This window comes from Thermobia domestica, chromosome 8, assembly GCF_964235325.1.
Source record: "Thermobia domestica chromosome 8, izTheDome1.hap1.1, whole genome shotgun sequence".
Taxonomy (NCBI): Eukaryota; Metazoa; Arthropoda; class Insecta; order Zygentoma; family Lepismatidae; genus Thermobia; species Thermobia domestica.
The window spans coordinates 158,750,366-158,768,896 of record NC_137461.1 but is presented as its reverse complement, the minus strand read 5'-3'; the positions used below and the strand labels follow the sequence as shown (position 1 = coordinate 158,768,896).

General features: G+C 34.8%; 1 protein-coding gene across 2 annotated transcripts in view; it reads left to right on the top strand.

Annotated features, from left to right (window-relative positions):
- LOC145693309 (fatty-acid amide hydrolase 2-like) overlaps positions 1-18,049 on the top strand; it is an 89,342-nt gene extending 71,293 nt beyond the window's left edge. For both annotated transcript variants that reach the window (XM_081769176.1, XM_081769175.1), the window contains exons 8-11: positions 5,841-5,936; positions 9,496-9,654; positions 13,205-13,387; positions 14,300-18,049. In XM_081769176.1, the coding sequence (XP_081625302.1) occupies positions 5,841-5,936; positions 9,496-9,654; positions 13,205-13,387; positions 14,300-14,398 (537 nt within the window). In that variant the 3' untranslated portion in view covers positions 14,399-18,049. The remainder of the gene's footprint in view (positions 1-5,840; positions 5,937-9,495; positions 9,655-13,204; positions 13,388-14,299) is intronic.
- Positions 18,050-18,531: the final 482 nt, after the last annotated feature.

Here is an 18,531-nt window from a genome sequence, read left to right as displayed (position 1 = left end):
TTTATAATTACTCTGCATCCTTTAATACCAAGCAAGGAATAAAGAACGAAGCAAGAAAACCACCATTATAAATGCAATTTGTGTGGTTTCCACTTTAGTATACTTTGTTACATTTTAGTATACTTAAAACCTTACTTCTTTTACTTGCAAACAGGACTAAGAATAATGAAATCATCATATGCGCTGTTGGAATGGTATTTGGCAGGAACATTCCCAATATCCCAATATATTTTCTAAGATATATTAGTGTTTCATACTCTCATCCATAGTCGCTCTAGAGGACCCCAAGCGTTCAGAAGGGGATTTTTTTTTCAAAGAAAGTTCCTGATTTTGCTAAATTTTCCTTTTCTCGTACGTCATAGTGGCATGGCCTATATAGAATATGAAAGCCTATATCATTCTTCCAGAGAATGAGTATTAACCGTGATATTCTGATGAGCAGTGTTGTAGCAGTAGCTATTTAATAACAAGGTCTCCACAATTGCTTGTAAACAATCCATTACACACTATAATTGACTGTTTCTTGAAAATAAGAGCTAATGGTACTATTTCATTGTCCATTTCGTGTTTGTGGGACACAATTTAAGAATTTGGGACTAAATTAATTTCAGAAACATTTTTACTGTTGACCGGTGTAATCAATAAAGGCATGTTTTGTCAGACCTCAGTGAATATTTGACATTTTTCCGAGCATATTGAAGTTATTTGCCCAAAATATTATGTCTCTCCATTATCCATGCTCGATGTGATAGCCAGCCGTATGATTTTGCTTTCCAGAGGCTATTTACGCTCGAACCCGACGTAATAAACGACGCCGTTTGAGAAGTCCAAATATACAGTCATCTATGCGACTAGTGTTTGGACTATTAAAAGAAATACTCATGAACGGAGTAGCATGAATACCAATTGTATCTTCGTAGGAAAAAGGCCAGGCCGTATGACGTGATTGGTATTGTCGCTATACAATGTAGGTATTTCGTCTGTGTACAATAGAAATATGACATGTTCTTGGTAATAAGCAACATTGATTTTGACAGTTTTTTAACGTTAGCAAAAGGCAGTGAGTACCATAAAACTTTTCGAGAAACTTCTGTAGCATTGGCCAAAAGTTACGTGGCCCGAATTTTTCCACCTTACGTAGGTAGATCCAACAAATTTCCAATCGTCATCAAGGTGACGCTCGTACAGTTTTCTGCCCTAGATCTGTCGCTTCGCGATATGTCGTGGTGTTAATACGTGCATGCTGACCTTGCAGCTTCAGTTTGTGATGGATTACACGATAGATTGTTGATTGGGTCATGTGTAATCGTTTCATCATACACACTCTAGTAATGGATTTTCAGTCTGCCATATCCCGGATCATCAATGGTCTTGCGAGTTTCACTAAGTTAGAATGTGATTTCGTTGGATATGGGTTGTGTACGAGGCTACTATGCATAACGTTTAATTGTAACCCTAACAGTGGCTCGTACTACCCCAGAGTCATTGATCCGACACTGTTGTACTATGCAGGAATGCTAAAGTTTGCTGGAAAAGGAGTCATGTCTATCCTATCCAAAAGCAAATGTATCTATCCTTTTACCAGCGGCATTTTCCCTACTCAGTACCTTCACTGCTACACAACAGATGAGAATTTATGCATGTGTGCATATATTTTGGTTTCTGTGAAGCTAGATTTGGTAGAGTCGCTGTCCGCAGGTTGTTCGGATGGGAACAGATGAGCCTTTTATAGATCAACTTCTTAATGAACTCTGTGCTAAAACTCTGAGATTATTCTGTTTAGTATCGTAAAATCGCAGAAATTTTGAACCCCCGAAAAAAAGTTTCTTTTGTGTGTGTGTTTTACCAGAAAGGTGGGAAAATAAAGAAAATGTTTTATTTGTTTATAAGTTTTCTTATCATACATTATTTAATGAACTTTAAAATTTAATACTGTGTGCTTCAAACACAATAATTATAATGGATGCAGTTTTTCTAGCTAATAAGCGGTTAGCATACGCGCCTTTGGCGTGGGAGATCCGGGTTTGACTCCCAGTGGGAGCTCATGTGGTTCGGATTCTACGTTAATCAGTTGGTCCACGTCTCATATAGCCTCGCTGCTGAACGGGACGTTAAACTCAACTCAACAATGCTATCGTTTGATGAAGGAGGTCGTGTGAATTCGCCTTGCACTTACAGTCTACGTTAATCATAAAGTAAAACTTTCCCAATCATCTCCGTCAGGATGCATAAACATGCTTTGCCAACCTTCATTCAAGCTTGGGAGAACTTGAATGACAAGATTGGTCGCAACGTGGTCGGCTGCGTATGAACTATCCTAATTGAAGATTAAAAAAAAAAAAAAAAAAAAATGAATACTAAATTTTACCTTCTTTCCGTGCTTATTACTGTATGCTGCGAGGGATAGTTCACTACTTATAAATTAAAATGAAGTACATGCCGCAACCTAACTCTCGCGTTAAAATTAAGCTTTACGCTCAAAGAAAACTAAGTAATAACTCAAACAATGGAAGTTCGCTTCAAATACTCATATTTAACTATGAAAATAATCTGCCTTACATGAAACAAATATTAAGCATGAACACCATGAAAATGAAGCTTGTACTGTTAATATCAAATATACAGTTTAAAAAAAATCACATATATAAAATTGCAAATTACTTTTTTTTTTTTTAATAATTTCCCTATCTAGCTAAACATATATATATAAATAGATAATTGTCTACATGAAGTAACCTTTCGTGCACGATATTATTAGTAGTGGCTAATTTTCGTTGCTTTTCTTTTCTTTTATTGCTATTATTATGACGGTAGAACTGGCGCACTAATTAAAGAAAAATCACTGTATTTTGTCCCAACGGTATGCTCCTATTAATAATTTTCTTGGGAACGTTCCTAGCGTTGACTCCTTGTAACTGCATCCAACATATATTCAATATTACTTACAAGATGTCTCTTCAAAAGCGGGATCTTCCCTTTGGTCTCGTCCTACGACCACTGAGTGTAGATGGAATCAGTGTAACATCACTAGTAATAAATCCTTTTAACACTAATTTTAGCAGGTATCGGGCCTAGGAATAAGCGTGGAGAATCCTTCTAATTTCTGCTAAAAGTATAGTTGTGATCAAACCATGATTTTACAATGACGCAATTCTTCGCACGGTTTCCTCTCTAGTTGTCCATGCCCGATTGCTTGGCGCACTTTTTGGTCACCACAAAACACGTGATGAGTAAGCAAGTACTGGACATAACACTATTCCCTATTGGTTAATAATTGAAAAGTTGTTCAATCACGAGTGAACTTAGAAGTGGTTGGATACGTGGCATGACATAGCAACTTTAGAATGTTGCATGCAACTTCGCAGAAAGAAATTTCAGTGCCTTCGAAACAAAAGGCTATTGTTCTCTACACACACATACACAAGAAAGGTCAGTTTTCGGCGTCGAAGAGATGACGTGTACTGTAAAAGCACCCACATGGTTGCCAACTGATAGATTTATCACTAAGAATTAATTATGAATTCAATAAAATATGCGCATTAAATTTTCTTGCTTCGAGAGTCAATAGCAACAACAACAACTAATAATGTTGGAATTGAATGAAGAAAGAAAGATTTTGATTCAGCATTCAGATCTATGTGAGAGTAAATCTATTGGTTCACTCGTCATTAGTTCTCTAGAACTATTAGGAGCAGAACATTGGAATTTTGTAGGAACAATATCCTTATGTCTTAGGATGTAGAGAAGTAGAGATTTTGCAAAATGTAACCCGTAAAGGGATAAAAGGGAGTCGTAAAGTTATATTGCTGTTCAGATTTCCGAAACTATTAGATGTAGAATTTTGAAGTTTGGTTTGAATAATCCCCATTCATCCTAGGCTGACAATATGATCGAGCTTTACGTAAAATGACTCCTAAGGGAGGAAACAGGACTGAGTGGTTACGTAACTCCTGTAAAATCAAACTTACATCAACGATTATTATGAAAACTACAAAAAATTGTATGTCTTTCAAATATTTTCCATAAACCTTATTCTTCCGATGCGAAGAAGGGTCATTTTGCTAGTTATTTTATAAATTGGACTAGATGTGAAGACCATTACGAAACGCACAGATTGTTCATTCTAAATCGGAGTATTTTGATAATTTACCATTCTATATTATGAATACTGTGTATTTTACAACTTTCTGAATTATAACTTTTACTCATTTAGTCCTTTGTTTGATTCCTTTTAAAAACCAAAAAGCCAGCAAATAATCAATTTATGGCTTGTCAAGTAAGTTATTACGTGTACTTAAAATATGTTAAATACAAACTTCAATTCATTACTTCTAGTGCCACCAGAGGCATACTAAAGAGAACAGAGGAGTCAATTTGCACCTAGCTCGGGGGCACGGTGGCTCAGTGGTAGAGCGTTCACCTCCAGTGCTTGGGGTCCCTGGTTTGATCCCAGCCCGTGTGGACTTTGTGGTGGACAAACACCGTGCTCGTGTTTTTGGGGTTCTCCCGTTTCCTCCCACTTTCTTCATTCCACCATTTTATTCATTTCTCATCACCGTCTCTTCTAGCCTAACCGGCATAACCATGGGACGTAAAATTAAAGATTTCATTTCGTTTGCATTTGCACCTAGCTCCATCAGATAGAAGGAAAGATTTTGTTAGTCTACATGTTTTTCGGATAAATACAAAGAATATCATATATAAACTTCTTCAAATTGAAATTGCACACACAACTCTCTTTAAAAGTCTGTATTCTCAGAGGTGTATATCATGTGGTTCGGATTCCACGTTAATCAGTAGGTCCACGTCTCATATAGCCTCGCTGCTGAAAGGGACGCTAAACTAAAATCAACTCATCTCAACTCAGAGGTGTATAGAGCTATTACAGTATTTTTGTTTAAAGTAAAGATTCTATTGAAGGTTTTCTATTGAAAAATGAATGGCTAGGATTTTTTGAACAAGACTCTGCTTTTAATGTTATTATAGACCTAGTAAATGTTGTTTGCAAACCGTTACTATATGATGAACGTCCAAACGAAGCTCAGTGATTTTCGCATATATTGTAGATAATTTATTCATCTATAAGGTATATAAAAACGTTCAGTTGTGTTAAAGTACTTTAATCTAAATTGTAGATATGGTGCATATAACAGTGCATTAGCAAAAAAAAAAAAAAAAAAGTTTAAATTATACTAGGTAATTAATTTACGTTAAATGGAAATAGCAAGACCTTGTAGGTCTTCTGTTAATAAATAGCCATATGTCTTTGCTTCCAAGAACAAATTCTTCTTTTTTTTTGAGTGCAAGTGTGCATATTCGAAGGTGGAGGGGGCCAAAGCGTGAATTCCGACCCTGGCAGCAAAAAGTGCAGATACGCAACTGGGTATGACAGGAATAGGATATTGTATAAAATTTGAACTGAAATTTATGACAAAGAAGTGCTAAAAAGATCAAACACTAATATTTTCGTTTTTTCCTAAATTTTCCGAATCTTGGTATAAAACGATAAAAGACAGTTTTTGTTTTCCTTTCTTAGAAATTTCTGGTATTATCCGACTCTTTACAAAACTAATTCCGTTTGCCTAAATGAACATTGATGGAATTAAGATGAAGCAAGAAACAGAAAATCCCGTGTAAACATAAACAGTACGCTGTTGGCCATTTTAAGTTTAGCTGACTTGAATTCAAATCTGACAGTTCTCTTCATCAGAGAAGAGGCGCTTTCACTGAACCATCTTGTTCTTTAAAGCAATCGTTTTGTATTTAGAAACATGTTTTTGAATAAAACATTCCCTATATTATAATTTTGTGAATTTATATATTTAATAATTTGTTTTCAGGTACATTTAAGTGCAATGAAATATGGTTATAAGTTATGGAGATACTGGATGAGGAAGGAACCTGAAGATTTTGCTACTGAACTTGCAAATCGAGAGGTAAGCTAATGCTGACTACGACAATGTTGATTTCCTTAGTAGTTGGTGCCTTGCCTTGAACAGAGTCACCCTAGGATTTGAATTTTTGTGGTAGGCTGTGTGAAAAATTAAAACTTCCCATTTCATTACAGTATTAAATATATTGCTTGCTGTTTCTAATATTGTTGTCACTGTGATTTAAGTATATCTTATTTCGCTGTATTACATCTTTGTTGCGGTATAGTATTAAAAAAGTATAATACAGTGGAGAATGAAATTAATTAACATCTGATTCCTTACAAAAGATAGGATATGCTATTTTTAGAGTTTTAACCCGCAATCACTTAGGTGCTTAAATAAATGCAAACACATAAGTTTATATATAATTAAATAATAATAATAAATAAAATTTTATTTTTATTAATTTCTTCATCAGTTGTGTTTTTCTTCTCATGTATTATTCTTACGCTGTCGTGCACTCATACTGATCCACCCGTTTCATTACTTTTATCTTGCACTACTAGAATATTTGTACTTCCATTATGGCTACACTATCACATAACTCTGCATTTGAAGATGATGATGTTCACCCGAACGTTTCACGGCTGTTTTTTTTTTTCTGTTATTATTAGTATTGAACCGAGCGAAGCTTCTGTCATTCGACTCGATCAGCTTTTGTATGTATGTCTGTCCATCCGTCTCTTCCACGAGATATTTCGTAATATTTATCCAATTTTAATTAAATTTGGTATATGCCTTCCTCTAACTTACAGAAAAATACCAGAAATAACCCTATTGTGTGTGGTTCCAAACCGTCACAGGGTGTCTATCGGTCACGAAAGTAACGAATGTCACGAAAAAGTCATGAAATCATAAAATGGTCATGAAAGTCAAGAAAAAGTCACGAAATTTAGCTTTTCGGCCACGATTTTTTTTTTTTTTTTAAATCTGTAAGAGGAAAATTTTGTTCTACAAAACGTCAGGATTCACCGCCAAAAATGTCTATGGTCCGTTTTAGACGCTACAAGATCGCAGACAAAGCACGCTTCCATCGCATACATGAATATTCGGCCTAATTCGCACCCAAATTCGCTCTTGAGAATGTTATGAAATTTTATGGTTTGGTAAAGAAAATGTCAGGCATTAAATCTTCCTTGTCTGTGCATATGTATACCTGAAAATGGTAACTACTTGAGTGGTGATTATATTACCTCAAAAGGAAGAAAAGAGTCTAAACGACATAATGCAGAGAATGCACCCTTCCGGAGTTAACAAAATGTCGCAGATGATGGAAAATAAATTTTAAACCATTCATAGTTGAAAGCTATGGGATCTCTCACGAGTAACTGAATGAAATACTTAGGAATTTGTGTGGGCTTTATGTAAATATGTTTCTGAATACTGCGGTTCCTACACATAATTTTGTAAAAGATTCCAGGCAATGAAAAATTTATGTTAAACAAGAATCTTTGTGGGTATATTAAGATGACACTGATACTGAAGTATACCCTGACGAAGCTCTTCATTTGATACTAATAAAACGATAGTATGTTGTATGGTTAATGAGACAGCCTAAAATTATGATTTATTCGTAAACTTCAGTTCCTAATTAACTAAGATATCGTCCAAAGATACATCAGAATGATGTGCTTAAGGGTAATTTCTTATTCGTTATTTCCGAGAAAATCAAGAACAACTAACTTTCATGCCACTAAAAAGTATGTCGTTTGTTTCTAATAATAATTAGTAGTTCTTTTGTTGTATATGTTTAGGCACCGTATGAGTAAAAAGTACGTTGTTAAGTAGCAGATTGCGTCTTCTTCTAACAGCGACACACACAGTCCTAGCAGTAACACACACACTTAACAGTTACGCACCGGAGAACATTCAATAAGAACTAAGTGGCGCCCGTGAAACATGTCTCATCTAATAGTATGTTTAATCACCCTAAGCAAGTATACAGGCAGATATTCAGGTATATAGAGATGCTGAATGTCTGTCTTGGGTATAGTATTTTACATTTGCTGTACGTTTTGATACGGTTAGGCGATGATCATTGCGCAGTCCGGTTAGTAGTCAGGTGCTGTCCCACCGTGTCCCACATGTATTTAGTATCAAATGGAGCACATCGGTTTGCCGTGGCGGTAGGTATAGGGACATGTGTGATCCTTTAAGAAGGTAGGGACAAAATTGACGATTTTATGGATATACGACACATTAGTCATGCTTCCCTGAACAAATACCACTGACGAGCGGGATATGTAGGTTATTGCGACCCATACCAGAATGTTGGATGTCGGTCATGTCTGAGAATGTAAACACACACTGGATTTTTCCGCACTGACCGTCGCCCTCTTTTTCAGTTAGGACAGCCCGAAATAACTTTCTGTCTAGGCGCTGCCCTGTGTGTCACATCTTCCCTTGAAAGCTTCGTATACAGTATTCAAATATTTTAGTAGTTATGAATTCTCAGCTTAGATCAGAAAACACATGCATGCCGACGGCCATCATTTTGGCCGCCACACAGTTGTTAATGTCCTTTAGTATTATGTTACTGGTAATACACTTCTTTTGCATTAACCTTGAACCTCTCTACTTGTGTTTTTTGCAACGAAATCTTATTTCGCTTGCCATTTAGCCAGTTTCCTGTCGCCTCTTGGACAACTTGAGAAACTGTGATTTTTATTTTAAGCAAACCATTGAACATAAAATACATTAACATGTACTATTTTACTGGTTTGAGATTTTGTTCTTTCATACTAATTTAACACGTTAAATTTGGTCCTTATTCGCGAGAAAACTATTTGTCTTTACCATCTACATGCTGAGAAAAATAAAATTATTAATTTAGTGATTCACGGTTGCCTTCTGCAGGCTAAAGGAGACAGACGGTAATAGAGCACGAGTGAACATGGAAAATCTGCGGAATGAGAATGTGAAAAGAAACAGAAGAATCCTGTTGTTTAGGATCAAACTAGATCACACCAAAACTAAATGTTCCAGTGTCCCCACCACATTGATAGATATATACCTATTAAAAATCTCACAGATTTGCTCTGGATGCAATAACAATCCTGAGCGTCCTTTACATCTGTTCGAAGATATATAAAATGGTGCATCTTGCTTGTAGTTGCTATACATTAACAAGAATTGTTGAAATCTCGTAGATGAAATGTTGTTAAAAGCAACAATGGGAGTAACATTTATATCCGTAGCAACTATTCCTAATGGTGTTTTGAATATTAATAGTGTGAAACATGATGGAGTAATAGCTAAACTTGACAAAGCTGTAGTAGTGATTTATGTTGAAAAGTTTCGCCGTTTGAAACTGATATTATGAAAATATTTCGATTATGAAAATATTGAAATTCACAAATATTTTTTTCACTATTGTTATGTATGTGATAAATTTCCTGTATATGTTTTTTCTTCTTATTGCTTATTACTTCTTTTATGCCTATATATAAAATATCTCAAGAATGACTTCAATTAGTAGTAGAAACCTTTTATTAAAATAAGAACCGTAGACATGTAAGAGTAAAATTATTAATATAATATTTATATATTTGTTATTTTCTAGGGTTCTGTGTGTTTATGGACCGAATTCCCGAAGAAGATTCTCGGTAAGAGTCAATATACTCTTTCGTCCCTGTTGCGACTTATAGATGATAATGTACTGCCCCGAGAAAATGCTCAGTGGGCTGAGAAAACAACGAAAGAACTACTTAAGCAATTTCTGGTAAGTCAATAACTTCTATTAATCAAGTTTGTCAATTGTAACGGAATCGAAAATGCTATTGATTCCGGTACAGAAACTTAATAAATTTTTAATTCGATGTGTTTTGGGTCGACATTTCGATTTTAATCACGGAATCGAAACCGCAAGTCAATGTATTTTGAGAAGAAAACCGAAACACATTCTGGTATCATTTGCAAATATCGTTGCCCAAGATTGTTACAAATGACATTGAGCAAATGAAAAATGATAGCTCGAGGTGATTCTTCTCTATGTAATATTGCGTTCACTTCAATATCGATTTCGGTTGCAGTGCCAGAATCAGTTTCCTTCTAACCAATTTCGATTCCGGCCCTTGAAACGAAATAGAAAAATTGGTGGCGGTACCGAGTCCAAAAGCATTTCTCGGAAAATTTCATACGATTTCGCACCAGCAATAATTTTTTCGAGAAAATGGCTGCAGTTCCATCATGAAAATCCAGTAAAATGCATTTACATTTTTCACTTTATCGTTAACAAGCTTGATTGTAATGTATCAACTCGTGTAAAACCGTATGCATGTAATGTATTATAGCCTAAAGGAGGCATGTGCAAATTAGAACAGGAGATGGGCCAGTCACAGAGAATTTATTGACGTTGATTGCCGTACGAGAGAATGTATAACATTTTCACAGAAACTGAAGAACAAGATTTAATGAAGAAACTCATTCATCATACACTAACATTACAGGAACACAAAAACTTTTATAACTGTAACCAAAATATTTACTTACTAAAGAAAATCTATTACTTATTTTATTTTAGTGGGATACCTGACCCATCATGTTCTGAACCAGTCTAAAATGTTTGGTAGCACACTGGATGCTCCAGTGCGGAGGCTATTTTCAAGGTGAACATCAGTTGTCTTAGCTCCCTGCTTGGATTTAATTCGTTTCATGGTGAAAAGAGTTGCTCACATAGATGAGTCCTGCCAAACAATGCCGTCATACTCTTGTTGAAAGTAGTTAAGGTATTTTTGGCCTGGAAAGTATTTCGCATAAAAATCTTGTAGGCAAGTGTCCTTAAACACTTCTTTCAAAGCCACGTTCTCCTGAAATTCAATAAATTCTATTTGTGAATTGTTGGGAGCACTATTCATATCAGTGTTTAGTGGTAATGAGTAATCTCTTTAAATTAACTTCTGTTTTCTGAAGTCACTAAATCTGCCAGTAAATTCTTCAAGCAAATGTGCCAGTGATTCTACGTAGAAAACGAAGTAACAGAATGATTTACCCCGCTGCAACACTGCTGCAGAATGACAAGTGTTGTCATTTCTTATTTGATTTTCCCACAATTTAGTTTCCTCTAAAAGGATCTCACATAGTCCATAAAGTTCATGAATCTATTGATCGTGTGCTTGCATCTTCGAATTCAAATTACTGAAGTAAGAAGTAATATCCACACCACAAACAACCTCGTTTCATTGCGTAACTGTGCCATATAATTTCCTTCCATGTCCATGAAAAGCATCACTTCATTTATCAAATTATACAAACGCTTCAGCATGTTTCTCTTACCCAATCACTGATTCCTGAATAATACATGAGATCCTCCTCCCCCGCTGCAAATGCTTTAAATTGGCGACTATGATACCTTTCAACTTTATAAAGTCGACACAAAGCACCACTGTACTCATGACGTGGGCAGATTTGAGCTCGAATAATCCTAGTATTTGAATATCACACAAATAAAGTCTCTCTTTAAATTAAATTATAGAGTAATGATAAGTCATATTCTGCATTTCAATATTCCTGAAATATTGACTTCTCATTATTATACTAATTTATATAATGTCCTTATCTCAGAACTCTTTCAAAAACGAAAATAACGAAAAGACTCCCTTGGATTTAAAACATTTTTCTAGCAGGCTTAATCTAAATAAAAAAAAATAAATAAAAAAAAAACCGGAAAATTGCTGCTACTTTTAGGCTGAGTCCACTGTGGAAGCCCTGTTTTAAGCAAGATCCCTATTTCAGCAAAAGTCGTTAAAGAGCGAGTTTGAGAAAATACGTATCGAACAACAGGACCTAGCGATTTCCTAAAAGTGAAAATGAACTTCTCATTCACAGTGTATATATATATATATATATATATATATATATATATATATATATATATATATATATATATATATACACAGAAGTCACACGGATTTAGATCGGGGATCTTGCTGGCCACACATCTGGTAAACCTCGATAGATGATGCGATCAGCAGTGAAGGTTTCATGAAGCAGATCCTTCACTTGGCGGCTGATGTGCGGTGTTTCCCCGTCTTGCATAAAAACAATCGTTTCCAAACAGTTCCGTGCCTGTAACTCGGGAATCACATGTCGCACCGAAAGGTCCCTATAACATGCTGATGTTGCGGCACAGGCGACAACTCCTTGGGGTATCATCTCTTCAAAGAAGAACGGGCCAATAATGAACGTTCCTGTGAATCCACACCACAGAGTCACGTACGCAGTGTAATGGCTGTTCCTGCACAACATGCGGATTATTCGAGCCCCATACCCAGCAGTTTTGCGTGTTTACTGCCCCTTCTAGTGTAAAATGCATTCCATCCGTGACAAAAATCGAAGGGCAAACTTAAGGCGTTGCGGTAGATTTTGGGGTTTCAGTTGCTGTACTGTTCGAATCCTGTAAGAATACCAGTGTAAAATAGCCCTAAGACTTTTCCTCACGGTTGATTGTGGGCCGAATCCCGTGACACCTTCCAACCACTGGAAGTGAAATATGGAGCACGTTAATCTCCGTGCCACAGCAATCTCGTTGGAATGGGTCGTTCTTCTCTTCCTGGATCCACACGCAACTCATTTTTTGTCTCGAATTTCAGTACCATCTTCTTTAAGCCATTTCTTAATAGCGTCCTTTTCTCATTCCTTTTAGACCAATATTACCTCAGTGCTGCACTGTAGCACTGTAATTGCTCCCTTGAGGTCGCGGCGGCTCAGTGGTAGAGCGTTCACCTCTGGTGCATGCGAACCTTGGTTCGATCCCAGCTCGTGCCAAGTGAGCTTTGTGGTGGACAAACACTGTGTGTGGGATTTCCCCGGGGTTCGCCTGTTTCCTCCCACTTTCTTGATTCCCCCATTTCATTTCTCATCACCACCTCTCCTTTAGCCTAGCCGACATTGCCGTGGGAAGTAAAACTTAAAGATTTGTAATTGCGCCCTTTCTGATAGACCAATTTTACTAACAGTGCACGGCCACTCTTATCAATAGCCATACTGCTCCTGATGCGATTGTGTCTATGAAGTGTGAGCTCGCGTGTGTTACGGGCTGTACAGCGCCACAGTTTCTCCTGGTAGCGGAAAATGGAACTGATATTTTTCTAACGTAACTCGCTCTTGGATGCTCTCATTAGCTATTTACCAAATTTCAATGTAATACGTTGATTACAGCCCACGCTGGACCACCGTGAATAGCGGCACTTTAATTGTAACCACGTGTGTATATATACAGATATGTACTGAGTGAAAGCTACAGTTAATGTTCTGTTTTTATTACTTTGCAGGAAACGATTGGTGACAACGGTGTGTTCTTATATCCTAGTCATCCCTTTCCGCCAATTTATCATAATTCAGCCTTCTTTCGCCCATGGAATTTTTCGTATACAGCAGTTTTTAATGTTTTGAATGTACCTGTGACACAAGTGCCTATGGGACTTAATGGAGCTGGACTTCCTGTGGGAATCCAGGTGAGGACATAGTTCTTTGCATTAGATTTGTGTGCTCTTGAAATATAATGATAGATAGTTACGAATAAACACTTATTTTGAAATAAGGGTGTAGGAGTCGGCTGATTGAAAAACACCCAATGAGGATAAAAGACTAATTTATAAGATATGGCCTCCTTACCTTATATAAAACCCTTTTTTTCTTTTATATGTAAGAATTAATCATCATCATAGGTATTCTGCCATTATTGGCTGGTCACTTGCCGCAACTGAGAAGCTTCCATGCTCTATGGTCTTCAGCGAACCGCTCCGTCTTCACGTACGATTTTTCTGTTTTGATATTGTACTAAATAGATTGTACAAATCATTTCGTGTTATTTACTTTTATATATATTTCAGACTTGAAAACGTACCTAAAAATACACACTCAAGATGAAAGAATTAACAAAATAGTTTAACTTTCTTTTATTCAGTCAGGAAAAGCAATGAGTTCAAATGTAACTTCTTATGCGTTGAGGCAAAGATGGAAGGAAAATTAGGAATAGAAAGGGTTCGATTTCCGGGTTTCGTTTCCAGTTGAGTTGGGTGCTGTGAATTTTTTTTCAGTATGGGGGGGGGGGTACACAGCGATACACTACTGTTTTAGTGTGTAACAATGTGTTAAGAAGTTGTAATTATACTGCTATTCATTATTGTCCAGGAAATGTCCAAGGAAAGCATATTTTTTGCAAATAGATTTCCTTCGGCGGAATGACTTTTCTTAAATGCTGGAACTAATGATACGTTTCGCTTCTCCTCAAGGAGATTGCTCTATTCGAAAGAGGGAAAAATTAAATTCAATGAAAGGATGTAAATTTATATTGGAGTATTGAACATCTATAGATAATGGAAAACAGGGAAATATTATCTTTTTTCTATATTTCTATTTTTCAGGTTGTAGCTGCACCGTATCAGGATCATCTTTGTATAGCTGTTGCACGAGAACTCGAAAGGAAATTCGGAGGTTGGGTGGCACCATTCGTCGTCGAATGAATGTCTTATACTAATGATAGAAAAAAAAAAAAGGTTATGGGGTTTATATTTAATTAACGTTTTCATTCTCTTCGATTAATTTAGCCATGAGTATCTTGTTTATTCATTTTCGGTTACTAGATGAGGCAAAAGAAATACTCATGTATTTCAACAAGAGCTGCTGGATAGTTGTATGTTGGCAGTATTAAGCTCCATTACCTCTAGTTTCTTTTTTTATTTTTTTCTTTTATGTACAGAGAAACAAAAGATAAGAGGACATAAATGTTGATATATAGTTAGTGTTACTACTAACGTTACTATATTTTTTAAAAAAGTAATATTGCTGTTTGCAAATATTTAGTTTATAAAAAGGGTTTAAATAAGCTTTGAGCTTTGGTTTATGTTTTGTTTATTCTAAGGAGTAATAAACTCCGATGTTCCATCGAAACTTGAAACTAGAAAAACCTGATGAACCTCTTACTTGATTTTGAGAAATCAATCTCCCAAATTATTAGTTTCCTTTTGTCATGACATTAATTGCAAATTTATTTGAAAGTACTTAATATATCTAGCCTGTAGCTAAGTAGATTTTTTCCTTGTTTTGTATCGTTGGCTGGCAGTAATTTTTACGAATTTTTTTGATCAATATTGCCCAACGATTCATTCCTCAGTTCAAGTTATTACGTGAACTTTAAGTCCATTTTCTTAGTAGTATGTTTTATATTCTTTTCATTTGGAAAACAAAAGATAATTGAAAGAAATAAGAAAATGAATTCGAAACAAATACTAGTTATACGCACAAGTTTAAGAAGGTAGTATTTAAGATTTTATGTTGTTTATTTTCTTAAGAGTTGTGACTGTGATGTCGTGTGGGACATTTGCATTTGTTATACTACTAAATTAAATTTTACTAAGCAGCAAAAGTTAAAGAAGGAAAGAAAAATGTATATTTTTCCTGTAGTTAATTGAAAATTTCTCAGAAATGAATTGTGTAGCTTATTTTCATCTACAAAAAAAAACAATTATTGTAATGAATATAGATTAGTGCGAAATTGTTGTAACCTTAAGTAGTCGTAATAAATTTGAAATTAATATTGATTATTATTAAGACGACATATTTTCAAAAAAAATATTTTAACACCGCACCTGTATAAAGTTGAAAAACAGTAGAGAAATATTTCAATCAAATTGCTATAAGAATCTAATTATGTTTCCTGTTTCGAGTTGAAGGACTATGTGCGGAAAGTTTCATGTTTTATATATAATGATACTGTATAGATGCTTAATACAATCAAATATTTGTTGTTGTGTCAATCCGTACTTCTCAAACTTCTTGATACATTATTATGAGAGATTTTAACAGTATTACTCAATGTGCGGATATGTAGTCTTTTGTGAGAGTACGGATATGTACTCTTGCGTGCTGGAATGATTATCAGGATATAATGTCTCTCTAAGTTGAAGATATCCTGTATACTTGATGCGAGAGAGTGTTTTCTTTACTTCAGTTTCTGTGATAACATTTTCAATGATATCTGTGTTTACGCGTAGTAAGAAACATTAATAATCTATTGGGCTTATAAATTAATAATTCATTTGTATGCTTTCTAAAGCATATAGAATGTAGATAACGTCACACAGATATTCATATTCATTCATACTCAGTGATATTTTTTACCATTTTGTAGCAATATGAAACACAATTAATAAGAAATAAGTAAGTATATCTAGGAATTTTATTGTTTACGAGTTTAATTAATAATTCATTCGGTTTCTTCGCTATTGGTTCATAGCGTTAGAATGAGTATCTTTTTAAGAACTTACTTAATATATATTTGAAATTTTTACGGAATTTGTGTTTTAATGTTATGTATTATGGAAGTGCAGAATCACATGTACACTCATGTCCAAAATGATTGTTTCATATCTATACAATCATTTTCATATCTTGTCTTCTTGTAAGAATATAATTTGATAATGAATTTGCAAGGTACTTTTAATACTGATACTATGTGTATAATCGGGAAATATATATTTGTGATAAATTTCATAGAAAAAGAATTATAAATACGAAAATTAGAATGAGTAAAACAAAATTTAGCTAAATGAACAAGAAAGTTTTATTTTCGTTTTATTGTTCCTATTTACTACTCTTTTAGCATGAAATTTGCCACATACGTGTTTTTGCCGATTATACACATACTAACATTACAAGAAATACCGAGCGAAGTCGTTATCAAATTATATTCCTACAATAACATATTTGTAGACATGCGACAGTAATTTAGGACATGAGTGTACCTATCACAAATCCATGGACTATATGGTATACCCAATCAAAATTGTTCCTAGGAAGTAACACAGAACTAAAGTTGAATTTTAAAAACCACTATATTTTATATGATTTATCTGTTTCTCTGCAGTTGGGCTAATTCTTTTTATGAACAAATTTTATTTTAATAATTATTTATTTATAGGTAAAACAAAGCAATTGTATGTCAGTTCAGTAGTCAGGATTTTTTTTTCCCGCTATGTTAAGTACGGTATATATAAGTTCGTAAATAGGCATGAACTGCGTAAACAAATAGAAAGTGTTTGAACAAGTGTGTATTATTGCTTCCTGGCAATAATAGGAACATACTTCGGTCAGTTTAGATTTATGTTCAAAAGTGACTTCTTTTTTATAAAAATGTCTTACGCGATTAACTTTGTCAACATAAATAAGTTAACCTATAAAGTATAATGCTTTTTGTTTGAAATGGACACTTAATCTTAGGAAATATGTGCTGAATTCATACTATTCACGGAATTAATATATATAGGGTCCCTAGAAGATTATTCGAATCTTTAGAATGGGAAGGCGTGTCATCTAATATATCATTAAAAGACCATGGAAAACAGACAACTTTTGTGTTTCCATGTAACGAAATGTTCGCGTGGAGCATTATGTACGAAGACCAAGCAGGTGCTTACTGCTTTGGTATTGCAGAATTTCCACCTATGCTATGCTATATTGACGGCAATTGCACAAGAACATACAGTTAAATGGTGGCCATTCAGTAAATGTTGCCAGACACGAAAAAGATTTCTTTATACAAGTTCGTTTTTATAACACTTATTTTTCTTAATAGTTTGTCAGTGGCATACCTTTCCATCTGAAGCTTTCGGGTGACACTTTCAGAGTTCTATGATAGAAGACTGTGAGAAGGGATTTTCATTGTAATATGTAATACCGGTACTGTCGTGAACTTATTTAAACAAGAAATCGCATTATGTGATTTTAGTAATAATTTTTGTTATCCCAGGTACGTATGGGATAATTGCTTGTTACTCTGCAGTGAACATACATTCTTATACTAACTTTAATTTACCATTCGTTTTCATATATCCTTGCTCTCTGTGAGCTTACATAAAAATGTTATATGTTAGAGTAAAAATGTGGGTGTACTCGTTTTTATATTCGTCTTCCATACATTAGAACTTATTTTTAAAAAGTCAGAACGAATAGCTGAAAGTGGTTTTCTTTGTTCGAATTTTGATTTTATATATATATATTGATTGTTTTGGCAATTGTACTTACGCTTTATTTAAAGGCCAAATACCTTAAGCATTCCGTATTCGCAGATGTTATTGTTACTTTCTATATTTCTGGAATAAAATAAATTCTTGTTACTTTTTTGTGTATTATTATTTTTTTTAATATGTGTTATTCCAAGAGTTAATTAATGAAGAATGATAATGAATTTATAACTTATCAACATCAGGCACATGGGCGTCGATAGGAGGGAGCAAGTTACTCCTCCCTTGGTTCTGATATTCAATTTTGAATTATATTAATATTAGACTTATTTAAAAATGACTTATCAGAAGTAATTAAGAACTTGCATTAATTTTCTTTCTTTTTCTTTTCTAAAATATCCAGTCTATTTATGTTTTGCGTATCTTTAAGAAGTATGGAGAGTCAGTATGGATTTTTGGAGTAAAGAGATTTAATGCTTCTTCAAAAGTTTTAATGCAACACTGACACCAACCCTGTTTCCTTTATCGATTAGCATTAATATTACTTAGGATTGTTATATCAGGTCACTCGAAGGGCCGCGGTGACTCAGTGGTAGAGCGTTCACGTGCAGGGGTGGAGCATCTTTACAAACACT